General features: G+C 50.6%; 1 protein-coding gene across 6 annotated transcripts in view; it reads right to left on the bottom strand.

Annotated features, from left to right (window-relative positions):
• The window catches only part of Cph (BCL11 transcription factor chronophage), a 516875-nt gene that overhangs the window by 43110 nt on the left and 458753 nt on the right, over positions 1-15012 (bottom strand). For all 6 annotated transcript variants that reach the window (XM_077681033.1, XM_077681032.1, XM_077681031.1 and 3 more), the window contains one exon: positions 12793-13503. In XM_077681033.1, the coding sequence (XP_077537159.1) occupies positions 12793-13503 (711 nt within the window). The remainder of the gene's footprint in view (positions 1-12792; positions 13504-15012) is intronic.

Below are 15012 nucleotides of genomic sequence, written 5' to 3' on the forward strand. Positions count from 1 at the left end.
CTGAAACAGGAACGTCATCAGCAATTATGGGTCCTATAGCAGGAGGAAACGAGAAACAATTTAAAACTGAACAGTCAGAAAGACTGTTGCAGCGCAACGTAAGCAGCGAGGGCGACGACCTGAATTTAGGATGAAACAAATCGACAAAGGGTAGAGAAGGCTACAAACTAGAAGAAAAAAAAAAAGAAGTTGCAGAAACTCCGCGGGGACAATCGCGAAAGAGAAAAATGAAACAAGAAGGGATCAGCGAATGAGACGTGCGGTACGCTGGTGCGGATACGTCAGCATCATCCGCGAAAAGACGAGAAAAAAGAAAGAGAAGGAGGAATAAGCGATGGAGCGCGTAAACCGAAGGCGAAGTGTGCTGCTCGTGCAGGACCCCATAGGCGGCAAGAAACGGCGATGAAATATTCAAGCAAGGAGAGCCCCTTCTCTTTCCCTGCCGCCGTCAGGTCGCATTCGGCGGTCGTGGCCGCATATACGCGCGAGGTTCGAGCACGGGGCAAGAGCTGGTTGCGCAGCCACCACCCGGCTGACTACAACCCGAACTCCCCCTCCTACGACTCCCTTTCCTCCGCTCCCAAATGCACTCAGAAGAAGGGAGAGGTGGCGTTGCTGCAACCCACTTGTTATGTTTCTTGCGTGCTTCTAACGCGTCCCGCGGTTTGGTTCAGGTGGTGCAAAAGACTGAAGAGGAACGAAAGAGCTTAGGACGAGATAAACGGTACGCTGAATTGAACGAGTTACACCTACTGGATGCCGTCTTTTTCGGAGCCTTCTACGTAAGCCACTTAGCGAGAACTTCCTCGAGGCTTTCGGTTTCGTGACCCCCCTGTTTCTTGTCTTGACGCGCCCAATCTCTCCGCCACGCAGAACTAGCATCGTCATAGAAGTATTTTGTGTCCTTTGGGGGAAAGGGGAGCAAAAAACCTCTCCTAGCGACCTTCAAGCAACCCTATCGCGCGTTTTCCGAGTCCCATTCCCTGCTCCCAGATTTCCATACCTCATCCCGCCATCAAAGCCTTTGTTACGGTTATTAGATGCGAAGCATCTCTTGCTCGGGGGGATGTCCCGCGTCGGTGCCCCGACCGCAGCGCCTCTGATGATGATTGTGGTAGGATGCCCCTAGGGATTGGCCAACCAAAGAATACGAGAGCTTCGCGTTCAACCACCATCGTCATCTTCCCGTAGGGGAACCGCTGAAGAAGAAGAAGGGGAAGAAGACTACCACCTCATATTACTGAAATTGACCTTCTTTGGGTCCCTGGGCACGCGGGAATCACCTTTAATGAAACCGCAGATTCACTGGCAAGGGTAGCACTCTCCGGGCCTGTTGTCGATGTCATTGAGACAACGCCTTTATTAGCCGCTGTAAGATTCCGTAGATTGTTGAAGCTGCAAGGGCAGCACGAATCAGTCTTATTGTCAATGCGAGATTTTTCTCATCTAAAATTCTCCTGGAATCCGAATTGGTGCCCCTCACGCGACCTGGAGGCGATTGTAACGAGCCTTCGATGTCGTGTGCCCCAGTTGAACAGATACCTCCACAGGTCTCGTCTGGCGCAGACTGCCATGTGCAGTTACTGTAATGAAGAAGAGTCTGTCGACCATTTCCTTTTGTCATGTCGGCGATTTTCAAGCCTCAGACGTCAGCTCCTTGAAGTGCCGCTTCATCGCCTGGGGTTGGTATTATCAGTGCCGGCTCTTTTATCATTTGGGGCTTCAGAAACGGGATACTGCCGCCGGGATGTTTGTTCTGCTCTTCTGCGCTTCATTGAAAATTCCAAAAGATTTACAACCTAATTCGTATCTTGTTCTGGATCCTCACCTGAGCCCTCCAAAAGCATCCATTTCTGATTTTTTTTTTATTCTCCTCCTCTCCCTCCTTCTTCTTCTTCCTCTTCTTATTTTTCTTTATTTAATTATTTATTTACTTATTTCCTTTTTTTGTTTCAATATTAACCAAATTCCAAACTCAATTCCTCCAACACAAGAAAAAGAAAAGCTTCCAAATTTTTATAATTTTCTTTGAATCATTCTAATTTTCTAATTTTCTTTGAATCTCATTCGAATTAACGACTGATGTTTGGCCGATCCCCTGATTGGGTATGCGCCAATATTCAAAGGAACAACAACAACAACAACAACAACAACAAAGCTGCGAAGAGGAGGGCGTGTACGTTGCTCTCAGCCGGTGAACCAACGTCAACAACTTTTACCTCACCAACGCTGACGGAGACTACCGATTCTACTACAGAGGCAACATCGACAAGAACATGACGGACGAGTTGCGGCGCCTCTAGAACCACCGACTACTCACCGTCACACAACAGTACTTGCGTGCCTTTGCCACCGGTGTGGACCCGGGCGCGGAATTGCCTCTGGCGCTACTAAACACCAGATCACTCAACTTAACGCCAACACAATGGAACCACACGGAACCACCGTGATGCTTCGCATCCTCATCAGGGTTCCCCACGGGAAGATGGTGTAATTTTTTTTTATCGACCGGCGGTATGCCCATACCGTCAAAAGTATGGTTAAATGACTGTACCGCGCCATCGTAGCTCGGGTTACCAGGCATGTTTGGTCCTCCAGGCGACCGGTACTTGCTTTTGGCCCGAAATGTGCCTCCTTATCTCGTTAATTTACTTTTCCTTATCACCGTCCGCGCTGTGCTCAAGCACATACTGTTGCTTCCCTTACAGAACTCACGTAACGCATTTTTGTTCGTCTGGAACGAACATTTCAACTGCTCGCCCCCTCCGTAGTGCCGTAATGAATAACTCACTGCATTTTTCCATCCAGTAACGCACTATTTCAGCGAACAGCGGACACGCCGAGCAAGACAGGTGATCCCGCGTGGATAACGACGCTCAAGGAGTGCCCCTTAATTCCTATTTATCCCCCCCCCCCCTCAGCAACTCCCCCCTTCGGCCCTTAATCTCCAGAGGACACGGTAAAAAAGAAGAAAAAGAGACACGCCACGACCCCACCTTGTCTATCCCCTTAAAAATCGTTTTTTTTTTTTATTTCAGAGCGTGCTAGCACGTCGCCGCCGCGTACGGAGCAACCTCGAAGACAAGAAAAGTCGTGAGAAAAGCCACAGTCAGCAAAGCATGCCGGGAAGTAGGAGAGGGAGAGGGCGCATCTCCATTTAACACGCACAGGCGTTGTTACGCCACGCGCAATCATTCTTAATTTGGCCCCCCGTGAAATGTAACGCCTTTTTCAACACGATTGCGCACCACCACTGCGGGAGGACGTGAGGGCGACAGCGCAGCTTTCGGCGAAACAACAGTGACAGCGCGTCAAAAAAAAAAAAATGTAAATGGGCATGGGGGCAGACTTGCAGCGATGCTCTCACGCAGTGAGAAGGGGACATAAAACACGCCTCGTTTACATTATAAAAAGAATACACGCGGGGAGAAAGAAAAAGTCGTTAGCAGGTTGGCCCGTATTCCGCATACGCTGCGCAGGCTGTTGATTGCGCTTTCTTGTGGTCCTCTTAGGAACCTTTCTCTGCTTGTCGTTGAGCCCACTCGACACGGGGCTTACACGCTGCTGTTTCTTTCCCCGAGAGTTGCGGCAGAGGACGACGCGTGAAGCCAGATTGCAAACCGCGTGTTTGCGTCGAGGGGAAGGGCTCGGTCGCGTGTAAACAAATTGGATTAGAAACAAGATGGAATACAGAGGGCGCTGCGGAGAGCAGGCGTGATGAGGATGCACCCGTAATGCGCGAGGCGAGGCATTGAGGGAAAGCTGGTGGCAAGCGGGAGACGCGCGCCGCGAAATAAGACGACAGCGTACACGCATGTACAGAAAAAAAATAAAAATAAGGGGGGGTCAAACAAACGCCGTTAGTGTATGCGACATGTCACTTAGAAACGACTTGCCCTTGCGGCATGTAGTTAGTCATGCTTAATGCGGGAAACAGGCGCCACCGGTGTCATCACCACACGGTTTCATAATGTTGCATGGACATCTCAGAGGAGCACTTATTATTAATGCGTTCGCTCCAAGGCAGACTCCGTAACGTTCAGAAAAAATAACTTACAGTCACTGCATCTGTAAGAATACAAAGTTTAAAGAATCGCGAAACGTTGAGTCTACTTATATATTCAACGGGAATTCGGAGAAAGCAAGAATGAACATAACATAAAGTTGACCATCGGCAACCCCAAGCTCAGGTTTTGCCCGCGTGGATATCAGCTCTCCTATACCCATATACCCAGTTACAGCGCTCAACCAAGGAGGGATAATGTCGCTTTTTAATTGCCACCATCTTTTTAACGCGTGGCCATAGATCAATCATTACTTGGCACATTTGGCGCGATCCATATAAAAAACCTGACAAAAAAAAAAAATCCCGGGTCGTCTCTACTAGCGTGAAACGCATGCAGTGAATAAGTGTATTCTTGGCGCCTTGGCGTTTTCGTCAACGGAGATGAAACCATTGGGTGGTAGAGGTATACAGCTCTGCTGTAAAGTGTCTCTCGTCTTTGAAGCACGAAGCGCTCCAGCGCGAGGCGTAAACGAGTGTCCCGAAGTTTTAGTATCGTGACTATATGAGGCGACGCTTACGACGACGACACGAGACGCTGACAGCACCAGCACCTAAGGGGGCTTCGCTCCTAAAAAATTCCCGTTGGCTACGAACGCGAGCAGGCGTCGGCCTAAGCTCCCCGTTTACTGTGTGACACATCAAGCTGGCGAAGAAAAAAGAAAGGGTGATGGTAAGAATAAGGAAATGTCAGGGAAACGAGGAAACGAGGAAGCAACGGTCAGGGGAAGGAAGGGAAATTTGCGAAGAAAAATGGGAGAATGGTGATGCTAGAACGTCGGAAAAACTTGGCGACATGACCTGCAGCGAGAAGTGAGGCTCAGGTATTCTCATATCATATATGAGAAAGCTTAAATGCGGCGCACTTTTTTGTCGTTGTCTTTGTGTCCAAAAGTGACGGAGTCAGCCACGAAGACGAGCCGATCGCAAAGGTATACGCCAATTTTCTCGCCGAACAAGGAATACGGACATTCGCGTCCTTCAGCAACATATTCGTCACCCTCAACGTATACGCACGGCAAGAGGCAACAACTGAATAACACCGCTTTCCATCAATTGTCAAGCGAAACAGTTTTTTATGGGTGTAAACGAACCAGTTTCGTGCTAACTTCCGGCAACCACCCCCGATATATGTGCACGCTAGCCGCATGATAAATGCTGTACCTAACCGGCCAGTTTCCTTCGGGATCGACGGCTTCAGTTTCGCAACATCCGTGTACATAACGTCGGCCGCAAACCGGTATCGTTAAGCAGTCGGCTCATGCTCCGCGGGCGACCTTTGCGCACGGTTAAACGCCCTTAATTGCCCATTAACGTAAACCAGATAAGCGACGGGTGAGGAGGCTCGGGGAGGGAAGATTAAGGGTAGATTTAAGAAGTGCGCCTCGCACGAAGCACACCCGCGCACTCGTCAATAAATTTCTCGTTTACGTGCCGGGCTAAATCTCAGTTCAAATCAGCCGCGTTGAAAGCTGCTATAAGGCGAAGCAGAAGGGAAAAAAAGGCAGGGGAAAGGGGAATGAGAAGCGAAGTGCATAAAAAAGCGCGTAAAAAGAAGGATTGGAAAGAAATCGACAACTGCAATACTGAAAATGTGACGAAAGGGGGTCACGTCGGATGCGATGGCCACGGGCGATCACGAAGCCCGGGGATATAAAACATAGCTCCCCCACTCCTCCAACCTCCTTACAGAGGAACAGCGAAAAACAGCTAATAAAATGGCCCCATTGCAACGTGCTTACTGTCTGGTTGCTTTGGAAGTCATATTAAGCGACTTCTATTCATCGCTTGGACGCTGGACATATTAGCTGCTTTCTATTCCCCCCAATTTTCATGTTCAGTGCAAAGGGCGTAACAAACTCACCGTAGCATCTTGGTTACCGTTTAAAAGTGCGTGCGTGCGTGCGTGCGTGCGTGTGTGCGTGTGAGTGTGTTCCGAGAAAGAAGGTGTCGCGTAGGGTGTGCATTCATGTTGATAGGGAGAAAGTCTGGTGTGAAGAGGAGGGGGGGTCGGGGAGCCACTGGGTTTTTGAGGAGATGCCGTCAATTGACAGCTGTTTTATGTTTCCTTGTAGTCTTCACTGAAATTGCCGGAAAGCTTTACCGCGTGATGCCTCCGTGAAGTAGGCGACATATAGGAGTCTACGAAACAAGCAATTATCATTGCGAGGTCCCCAGCTCTTCGTCGAACGCACGAGCGCCGTTGACGCGCTACTCCCTCAACGCTCTCACTTTCGACGCGATGAGAGCGATCTGTGCCGCGGGAGAGTTAGCGCAGCTATAATGAAGTGCGCGCAGCGCACTCGCCAGCACAGCAGCGTCATCAACGCACATACACAATAGTGTTTAGAGAAGTGCGTCGCCCGCCGACCAGCGACGTCCCGCGCATGGCAACGAACGAGTTCGCCGACGGGGAAGGAGCGTGCAGCTAGACGCGCTCGGACGGCGCAGAAATTAAGCCGATAACAAGCGGACGCCTTTCACGAGCGGGGAAGAATTAACCGAGCCACCTTCTTCCGAGGCAGCCGCTCCGCGTTGCATTTTAATCGCCGTCGCGCACTTTCTACTTATCCGGCCTCCGGCAGACTTGCTTTGTTACTTTTATCTATCCCCCCCCTACTTTAGTTTTTCTTTTAGGGTTATAGTTGCACTCACCCAGTCTTTCTCTTTGCATGGGGCGCAAAGGGAAGAAGAGCGCGTAGCGGACAACGACGCGCCGTTGAGGTTTACACACATGGAAGACGGCCGATCTGGTTGGTATTCAGCCGGCAGGCGAGCGAAGGCGGAGGAGAACAGCGTCGCCCGTTGATAGCACGGCGGAGGTTAACGGAATATGCGAGGTATACACGGAGGAGAAGTAGAGCGATTCGGGTGTGCGATTTGAATGAAGAGTGACGACCGTTAGCCTTGCCTCCTCAGTGAAGGAAGGGTAGGTAAACGAAGTGAAAAAAAAAAAGAAAAAAAAAGCGTAGCTTTGGTGGGAGAGTATAGGTGAGCCAATAGAAGCGTAGTTATAACCAAATCACTTTATTCGAATTATAGCTTTACTCGAAGTTTTTCCCAGTCCCCACTGCAATGAATGCGCAACAAGTCATTCCTCTTTTACCGAAGTGCTGGTTATAGCGAACTCAGTTCGCTGTCCAGAGAGCTTTGATATAACGAAGCTTTAGTGTATATTCGGTACAACTGAGCGTGCTGCTCTAACGAGGAACGTGAAAATTACTCGCTGAAGCGAAAAGCAACAACACTCGCGTGTCGAGATTTCAGGGCACGTTAAAGATGCCCAGGTGGTCGAAATTAATCCGGAGCTCTCCACTACGGCGCGCGTCATAGCCCAACTTCAAAGCCCCAAAAGCTTCAAAATTACCCGCTCATTTCCGGCAACGCCGGCGTCTCCTGTACAGTGGTTGTTTCGTCACAGAAAATGGGTTTGTCAGCAGCGGCATCCCCTACAAGGAGATCGCCAACATTGTGGCTCGAGATTTGACCCGCCGAGCCAGCGCAGATGAAGCCTAGCCTGAGCACATGCATCCTGTAGTCGCATACCAGGAAATTACGCCAGATCGTACTCCTCCTCCCCGCACAAATCGCTACCGAGGGAACACGAAAAATTATTCCACGGCCCTGCAGGTCAACACCTTCCCGCACCCCACTTCACCTGTTTGACCAGACACAATTTTCTGCGATTTTTCGGTTCTGTGGAGAGCCTTGAAGCCTCAGACAACTAGTGGGCGACTGCGCCAATGTACTTCTCACAGAACTTTTGGAGAGAGCCCATGGCCAGCTCCGGCTTCGAAGATCAGTTGCGCTTAATCGAAAGGGCTGTAGGCGCGGGCCGAGATCAAGGCATCCTGGAATGAGGACGCCTCTCTGAAGCTTTTGTTCGATTTATTAAAGTTTACTCTCTCTCTCTCTCTCTCTCTCTCTCTCTCTCTCTCTCTCTCTCTCTCTCTCTCTCTCTCTCTCTCTCTCAGAGCCACTTATGCCACGGAGTAGAGACTGCGCCTCGCTGTTATACGGGGCGTTACTTCAGAGTGTAGAGGTTCAGTGCAGCGTCGGTACAACAATGTTCAAAGCACATACTTATTTTCATCCGGAATCATGTCGCGTATAAGTTCCCAGGCTACAGTTCCTCCATGCGGATGTGCCACACATGTGTAAAGCCTCTTTTTTTGTATTGGTGGTGATTTGGTTTTCATGTTCGTGATTTAAAGAAAAGTAAAAGGCACGCGGCTCACGCACATAAAGAAAAAATGCCTCATGAAAGGAAAAACCCCCTTATGTAACGCCCCCCTGTGGGTCTTTAAGGAAATAAAGTGAAGTGAAGTGAAGTGAAGTGAAGTGAAGTGAAGAATAATGGCGTCCATAATTAGCTGTACCCACTCCACTAAAGCTGGCATTATAAAATGTACCCTCAACCATAAAACCGCTCTTTATATAGAGTCCAGCAACACTCTGGGCACTTATTAGTTTTAGTGGTGTCTTTCGTGACAACTTTTTACGTTGTGAGTATCGTGTATATTGTGTACTGTTTATTGTTTATTGCGCATTTTGTGCGCACTGGCGCCTGTATGTGGTGTGTGCGTCTACTTCGTCTGCGTCTGCTTAGCGCCCCATTAATTCTTTCCAATAAGCATTTTGTATATTTTTGTGCTCTTCACTTCTTTCTATAAAATTCAATTTGTTACCGTTCCTTACTCACTCTTAAGGATAAAATTGTTTCTGTTTAGTGTTTCGTGTACACTCGGTGTTGTTTGTTACCCTTTCTCTGACTTTTTTCGTGAGAAGGAGTCGCCGACGTTCATTTCTGGCGCCAACCTCTCTTTTTTTTTGTCATGTAATTAAAAGAACAATGCCTACTTCTTCAGGCTCTATTATACGCAGTGCGTTTCGCTTCTCCGCCGAACGCAGCTTAGCAACGATGCTTGGTGGACTTCATCGAGAAGGCCATCAGTGGAGGGAAGGCACCCGGACCCCTTGAAGCTCTCTAACAGCGTCGTACCCCTTCGTTTTACTCAAAATAAGTTTCTCTCTCTCGCTTAGCGAGGCGCCATACGGGATGAATCTCGAGGAGCGGACACTGCCGCCGCAAGGACACGATCGCGATTCTTTTGTGCACGTGCACGCCAGGAGCGTATAATCAGGCGAAAATATCGAGAACAGCGCCACGCTGCCTGCGCCGCGCTTCCACTGTGCCGCAGACTTTCGAGCTGACAAAGTGCCGCCTCTGTTTGCGCCCGCTTTGCATCGTCGGCCCTTTATCGGCGCGACCTCACGCAGCTGCCGTGTCCGCAGCCTACGCGCGCCGCACCGGCTGATTGTACGCGGATGTTCCACGACGATGAGAGAGAAAGGACGCGACGGCTTACGTCGACGTCCCATCGCGCTCCCGTGTGCGGTGCCGATAGCAGGGAGCTCGGACGGCAAAATAAGAACACTGCAGGTGGCGCCCGTGGTTGAGGGCCCGCTCTCGTTTCAGAAAAAGGCGAATTTCGAACGCGTTCCGAGGTTTTTTTTTTTTTTTTTTTTTGCCTGGTTAAGAGTGTCCGTTTGACTATCTATGGGAGTTAGGTTTGTTTTTTTTACCGTGTCACAGTTTGTGCCTGTTAAGGAGGTTGTAAAGAGAGAAAAAAAAAGCTTCTGCGTGCGACCTGGAGACACTCGGTGAACACGGACCACGGCGCTCCCGTGGACGATGGAAATAGCAGGTAGTTCGCGCAGAAACGTCTTGCGCGAGGGTCAAATTGAGAAGGCAGAAAGACGCCGACCATTTTAATCTTGGTGTCGATATTCTCATTGCCCGACTTCTTACGCGTGAGGATGGCGCAAAACTCACTGCCGTCTCCTTCTTTAAAGCCCATTCATAAGGACTCCCTCCCTCACTCATTGACACTCACTCACTCACTCACTCACTCACTCACTCACTCACTCACTCACTCACTCACTCACTCACTCACTCACTCACTCACTCACTCACTCACTCACTCACTTCCCCCGTTACTCCCCCACAGAGCCGCTCACGGGCTGGCTCGTTCACTTTCTAGACTGCTTTGCTATCGCTCTTGAAGTTACTCTTAGACTCGACCCCGTGCTTTCACTTGGTTCGCCGACACACTCGCCCCTTCACGCACTGCCACCCTATGTGCCCATTCCAAAAGAAAAAGGGGGAAGACGATGAAGGAAAAGAACCGAAGATGGCTAATAAGAAGGAAGAAAAGAACTAAAAACAAAAAAGGTTCAGAATACAGAGTGAGTGAGTGAGTGAGTGAGTGAGTGAGTGAGTGAGTGAGTGAGTGAGTGAGTGAGTGAGTGAGTGAGTGTGTGTGTGTGTGTGTGTGTGTGTGTGTGTGTGTGTGAGTGAGTGAGTGAGTGAGTGAGTGAGTGAGTGAGTGAGTGAGTGAGTGAGTGAGTGAGTGAGTGAGTGAGTGAGTGAGTGAGTGAGTGAGTGAGTGACAAACGTTTTATTGGGCCCGTGAATTGGGAGTGGTTCCCTATTGCCGGAAGCCATGCCGGAGTGAAGTGGAGTGAAGTGAATGAAATGCCATTGAATCGCCTGTCTGCCCCAGTGGCTACGAATCTTTGCTGACGGCTTTTATTCCCGTTCGCATGTGCAGCCTCACTACTGCTGGAGGCGAAGTGGAAAAATAACAGCCTGCCCATGTTCATGACGTTGACCCTGCACGTTCAATAGCCACTGCTGCTCTAAGCAAGCACAGATTTGTTTTCTGCTGTCAGTTTCACATAGCCAGACTTGGTCTAGGATCTGAGTTTATATTTCATCCGGATCAAGGACAGACGAAGCGTTACGCGATTTTGTGCGCGCCTACCGCGTACCACGGGTCTTTGAACGCGACGTCCGTCTCTTTCTGATGCCATCTCATCAGGGTCTGCGGCCGCATGCATTTTAAATAACCAATTTCGCTCCTCCGCGATTCGTCAATGAAGCAACAGCAATTTAAGGCCTGCGGCAAGGTAGCGACCCATTGTGTCTATCTTCTTCCCTTGTCTCCAAGCAAACGCCCTTTAGCTTCGGCGAAGGTCTTCCTCGTCCTGCCGGGCTGTTTTTTTGCCTTTGTCGTCAGTAGGTCACTACAGACGACACTTTTCTCGATTGTATCTTCCGCACCGTATGCAGTTGCTGGTACTTCTTTTCCTCCCCAACTCTCTCTCTCTCTCTCCCTCGTTTACAATTCCTGCACCGTTTCGCGGCTGGTAGCTATCACGCGATGGCCCTTCCGACGAAAGAGAAATATATATCCGCAGCGCCAGATCTGGACCACACATCTCCGACGGGGTAAGTAAGGGTCACCACTGCGCCGCACCATTTCGCTTCTCTCTTCTTCTTTTTATCGAGTCTGGCAGAGTTGTGTGCTTTGCAGCTTTCAGAGCGCATAAACCTAGAGATTTCTATCGCGTTGCGCCCGGAACTTCGCGGAAATCTTTCCCGACAGCATTCGGAAACTGAGCCTCTGCGAAACGGACCAAAGTATATATACGTCAAAACGTCGGCCATGCTCCGAGTGACCAGCGCGGGTGACCACAATTTTCAAATCTACACCGCGCGCCACAACACTATAAGATGTTACGTTTTCATCGAAAAAAAAAAAAAACACGGTTGGTTTACGACGCGCACCGATCACTTTTTGTGAACGTTGCTAAGCTTGGAATAAAGTTCTTCCGATTGGTATATGGTACGTGTACTAAGGAGGCAGGCGGGGGTAGCAAGGAGTCTCAGACCGACGACGACGCGACTTTGGTCTGTGACGTACTCTGCCGCAGCTCAAGGCTGTACCCGACCCAGGAAGGCGGTGGAATACTGCGACGTCATATCAAATATATTACCGATCACATCCACGGCAGAGTATTAATCGGTTCTAGCCATGGTCCTCGTCAGGATGATGTCATGACGGCGGAAAACCCGTTGCATTGCAGGGGAAAGGAAGAGGGCGGGGAGAAGGGGGCCATTGTTCTGGTGCGGCTTGGGGGGGGGGGGGGGGGGGGGGCGTTGCAAGTGCCCCATTTTCGCCCCGCTGCCGAAGCCCATGGCCCATGGTTCTAGCTGCTCCTGAAGTCGTCCGAATATCTGTTGAACCCAACGAGGTTAATTTTTTTCTTTTTTTTTTTTCTGTTTGCCAAGACCACGTGCAAGACAAGACTCAAAAAGTCAACGGACAAGATTAACAAGGTTGGGAACAAATATAAAATCCCTCTTCCCTGCGCCTTTTAAATGTCGTAGCAAAGTTTATTGCCGCTTTAGTTTTTCCGCATTGCTGCTCTAAAGTACACCCACAGAACGACTCGGTTCACGCGCACAAAAAAGAAAAAAGAAAAACATAGTCGAGGAACATTGCTGCAGGGCCTTTCAAAAGCTAACTAAGCATTCATTACACATCTCATTCAAAAGAACACACGGTTATTTATCGGGAAAAGTTTTCTGGAGATACCAATGGATCGATTACCTGTAACTCTGAAAAAAAAAAAGGGGGAATCCAGGAGAAGGGCCGGGGGTTCTCACTCGAATTCTCTCGCCCCTCTCTTGACTATTATCGTGTGGCTCTAGTCGCGCTCCTAATATATACTGTCTTGGTTAAAAGCGGAAATAATTCGCACTCAACGCTCTGCAGCAGGGGCTACGGGAAACCCTTCGAATAAAGCGATATTTCTAATAAAGCGATTTCGTTACAACGAGGAACTACTGCAGGGAGAAGAAAAGGGCCGCCCCGACTCACCGGTGTAGGTGGTGTTGACGCCGACGTCAACGGTGGAGGCTGGCCTCCTGAGCGGCGACACGGAGGACGCCGGGGGTGACTTTGCCAGGGGCACTCCCGCGCCAGGCCCGACGCCGGACACGACCGCGTGGCCTTCGGGGGGCGACGAGGGCGGCACGACGATTCCGCCATTGTTGTCGTTGACTAGCAGGCCTCCCGCGGCCCCCGTTCTGGAAGCCGCCGCGCCGAAGACTCCGCCGTACTTGTGCACGTGCGGCTCCAAGGACACCCTCGCCTTCAGCCGGTCGGCGAGGTCGAGGCTGTGGTTGTTGTTGTTGTTGTTCACCACCCCGGGGGCGCCGCCGATGTTGTTGTTGTGGGCCAGCCGGTGGTGGTGGTGCGGCGTCGTGGACGACGCGGTCACCGACGCCCCGCTCGAGCCGTGGTGGTGGGACCGCTTGAGCGCCGGGCCGCCGACGCCCACCTGGGCGCTGGCCGGACATCGCCTCGAGTTGGCGCCTCCTCCCGCGGCCGACCCGACGGGCAGGTCCGGCCGGTCAGCGTCGAAGTCGTCGTCGTTGGCCGCCGCGCCGTCGAAGAGCAGGCAGTTCTCCTTATTGCACGAGTGGACCTTGTGCTGTATGAAGCGGACAATGTCCGAGAGCGCGAACTCCTTCTGGCAGACGCCGCACGTGAGGAAGTCTTGCTGCTGCAACAGGTGCTCCGGTTCGACTGCGAGGGAGAGAGATAAGAGGACAAGGCGCGTGGGGTTAACGATTCGCACTCGCGTTTGCGTCGGGATATATATAGGTTGTCGTTATAGTGGCAGTAGCAAACCGTTCTTCCTAGCATTACCATTAAATCACCAATATGTCTATTAATTAATGTTAATTTCATAATCATAATCTCCATGATGACAGGGGTCATAAGGAAAAACTAGCAAGCCACTGGGCTATACATATATAGTTTTTTTACCGAATAAAAAAGTACGTACTACCGCTGCTATTACCAAGTGGTTGGCTCAACCAGCTTCCCCGGTTATTTAGTAAATTGTACTGTTAGGTTAGTAGAAGGTCACATGCAAATTGCTATTTAAGCACACCAATTATTTCAAGCACCTCAAAAGGTGCGCTATTCTAGTATGTTACCATTCGATAATTAAGCATTGTTGGCTGTCGCTTACCCCCTCTCCCCCTTCTCCCCACCGCATTCTTCCTTTTGTCCCGGAACTATAATGTTACCTGTAAAACTTGCGACTTAAAAGACCCTATTTAATAAATTCCGAATGGCCACGACCTGTCGACCCACATTGTCTTGCGGAGGCCACGAACTAACGCATGTCGAAAAGAATGGTGAACAGCGAAGGCTCCGAGTCAATCGATGTTTACACAAGAAGCACACTTCGCCGCTTCACGTCAACACTTTGTGATTTATTTTCAGCGTTACGCAAACAAACATAGTGGCTTGATTAAACTAAAGGAAATGAAACAATAACTTCCTTTTAGCGCCACATTTCTAAACGGCCCTCGCAAAACAAAAATTGTAAGACCGCATAAAAAGAAGATACGACAGTAACTAGTTCCCACGAAACAGCAAGAGGGAACGAGAGGTAGCCACCATATGTTGAGTCCCGGGGAGGAAAACGCCCGTCTTAAGACGACAAGACGAGGTCCCTCACGGTGCAGTGGCTCCGCACAATGCTTCAGCGATGTACTGACCCTCCTCCCCGCCTCGGACCAACCTCGAGGGCGCACCGGTGGTCACCACATGGTCGCTGCCGAGCGTACACGGCTCGTTTCTCCCGAAGCCCGCGTACACTTTTCGTTATTCGTCGCCGCGGCTTAAGCAGCGGACAGTCCGAGGAGCGTCACACGTGATGACTACGGGCGATAACCCCGTGAGCCCGCGCTCTTCCCGAGTCCGCGGCGGCGAAGTGACCCCCAGTGTTCCCGCGCTCGCTTTGGCGGAAGAGGCTGCAGCCACGAGACAAAATCTTGCCCCCGTATCTCTTCGGCTAAGCAGCGGCCGCTTACGAGGAAAGAGCAAAAAAGAAGGCCGCCCATTGAAGGGTGCGCTTTCCCGCAGTATCGAGTTGCACCAGACGTCGTCCGCTCGTTGGCACTGGAGCTCTTCGGACCGTTCTCGAAAATGGGGCGCCGAAATTTGAGGGCGCTTATCTCCACGGATGCTGAGAGCCGGACCGGCGCCTGCAGCCCAGTCCAGTGGTCAACTACAGGAACG

Source organism: Haemaphysalis longicornis, unplaced genomic scaffold (assembly GCF_048455015.1).
Source record: "Haemaphysalis longicornis isolate Haplotype H1 unplaced genomic scaffold, Haemaphysalis longicornis Haplotype H1 scaffold_8, whole genome shotgun sequence".
NCBI lineage: Eukaryota > Metazoa > Arthropoda > Arachnida > Ixodida > Ixodidae > Haemaphysalis > Haemaphysalis longicornis.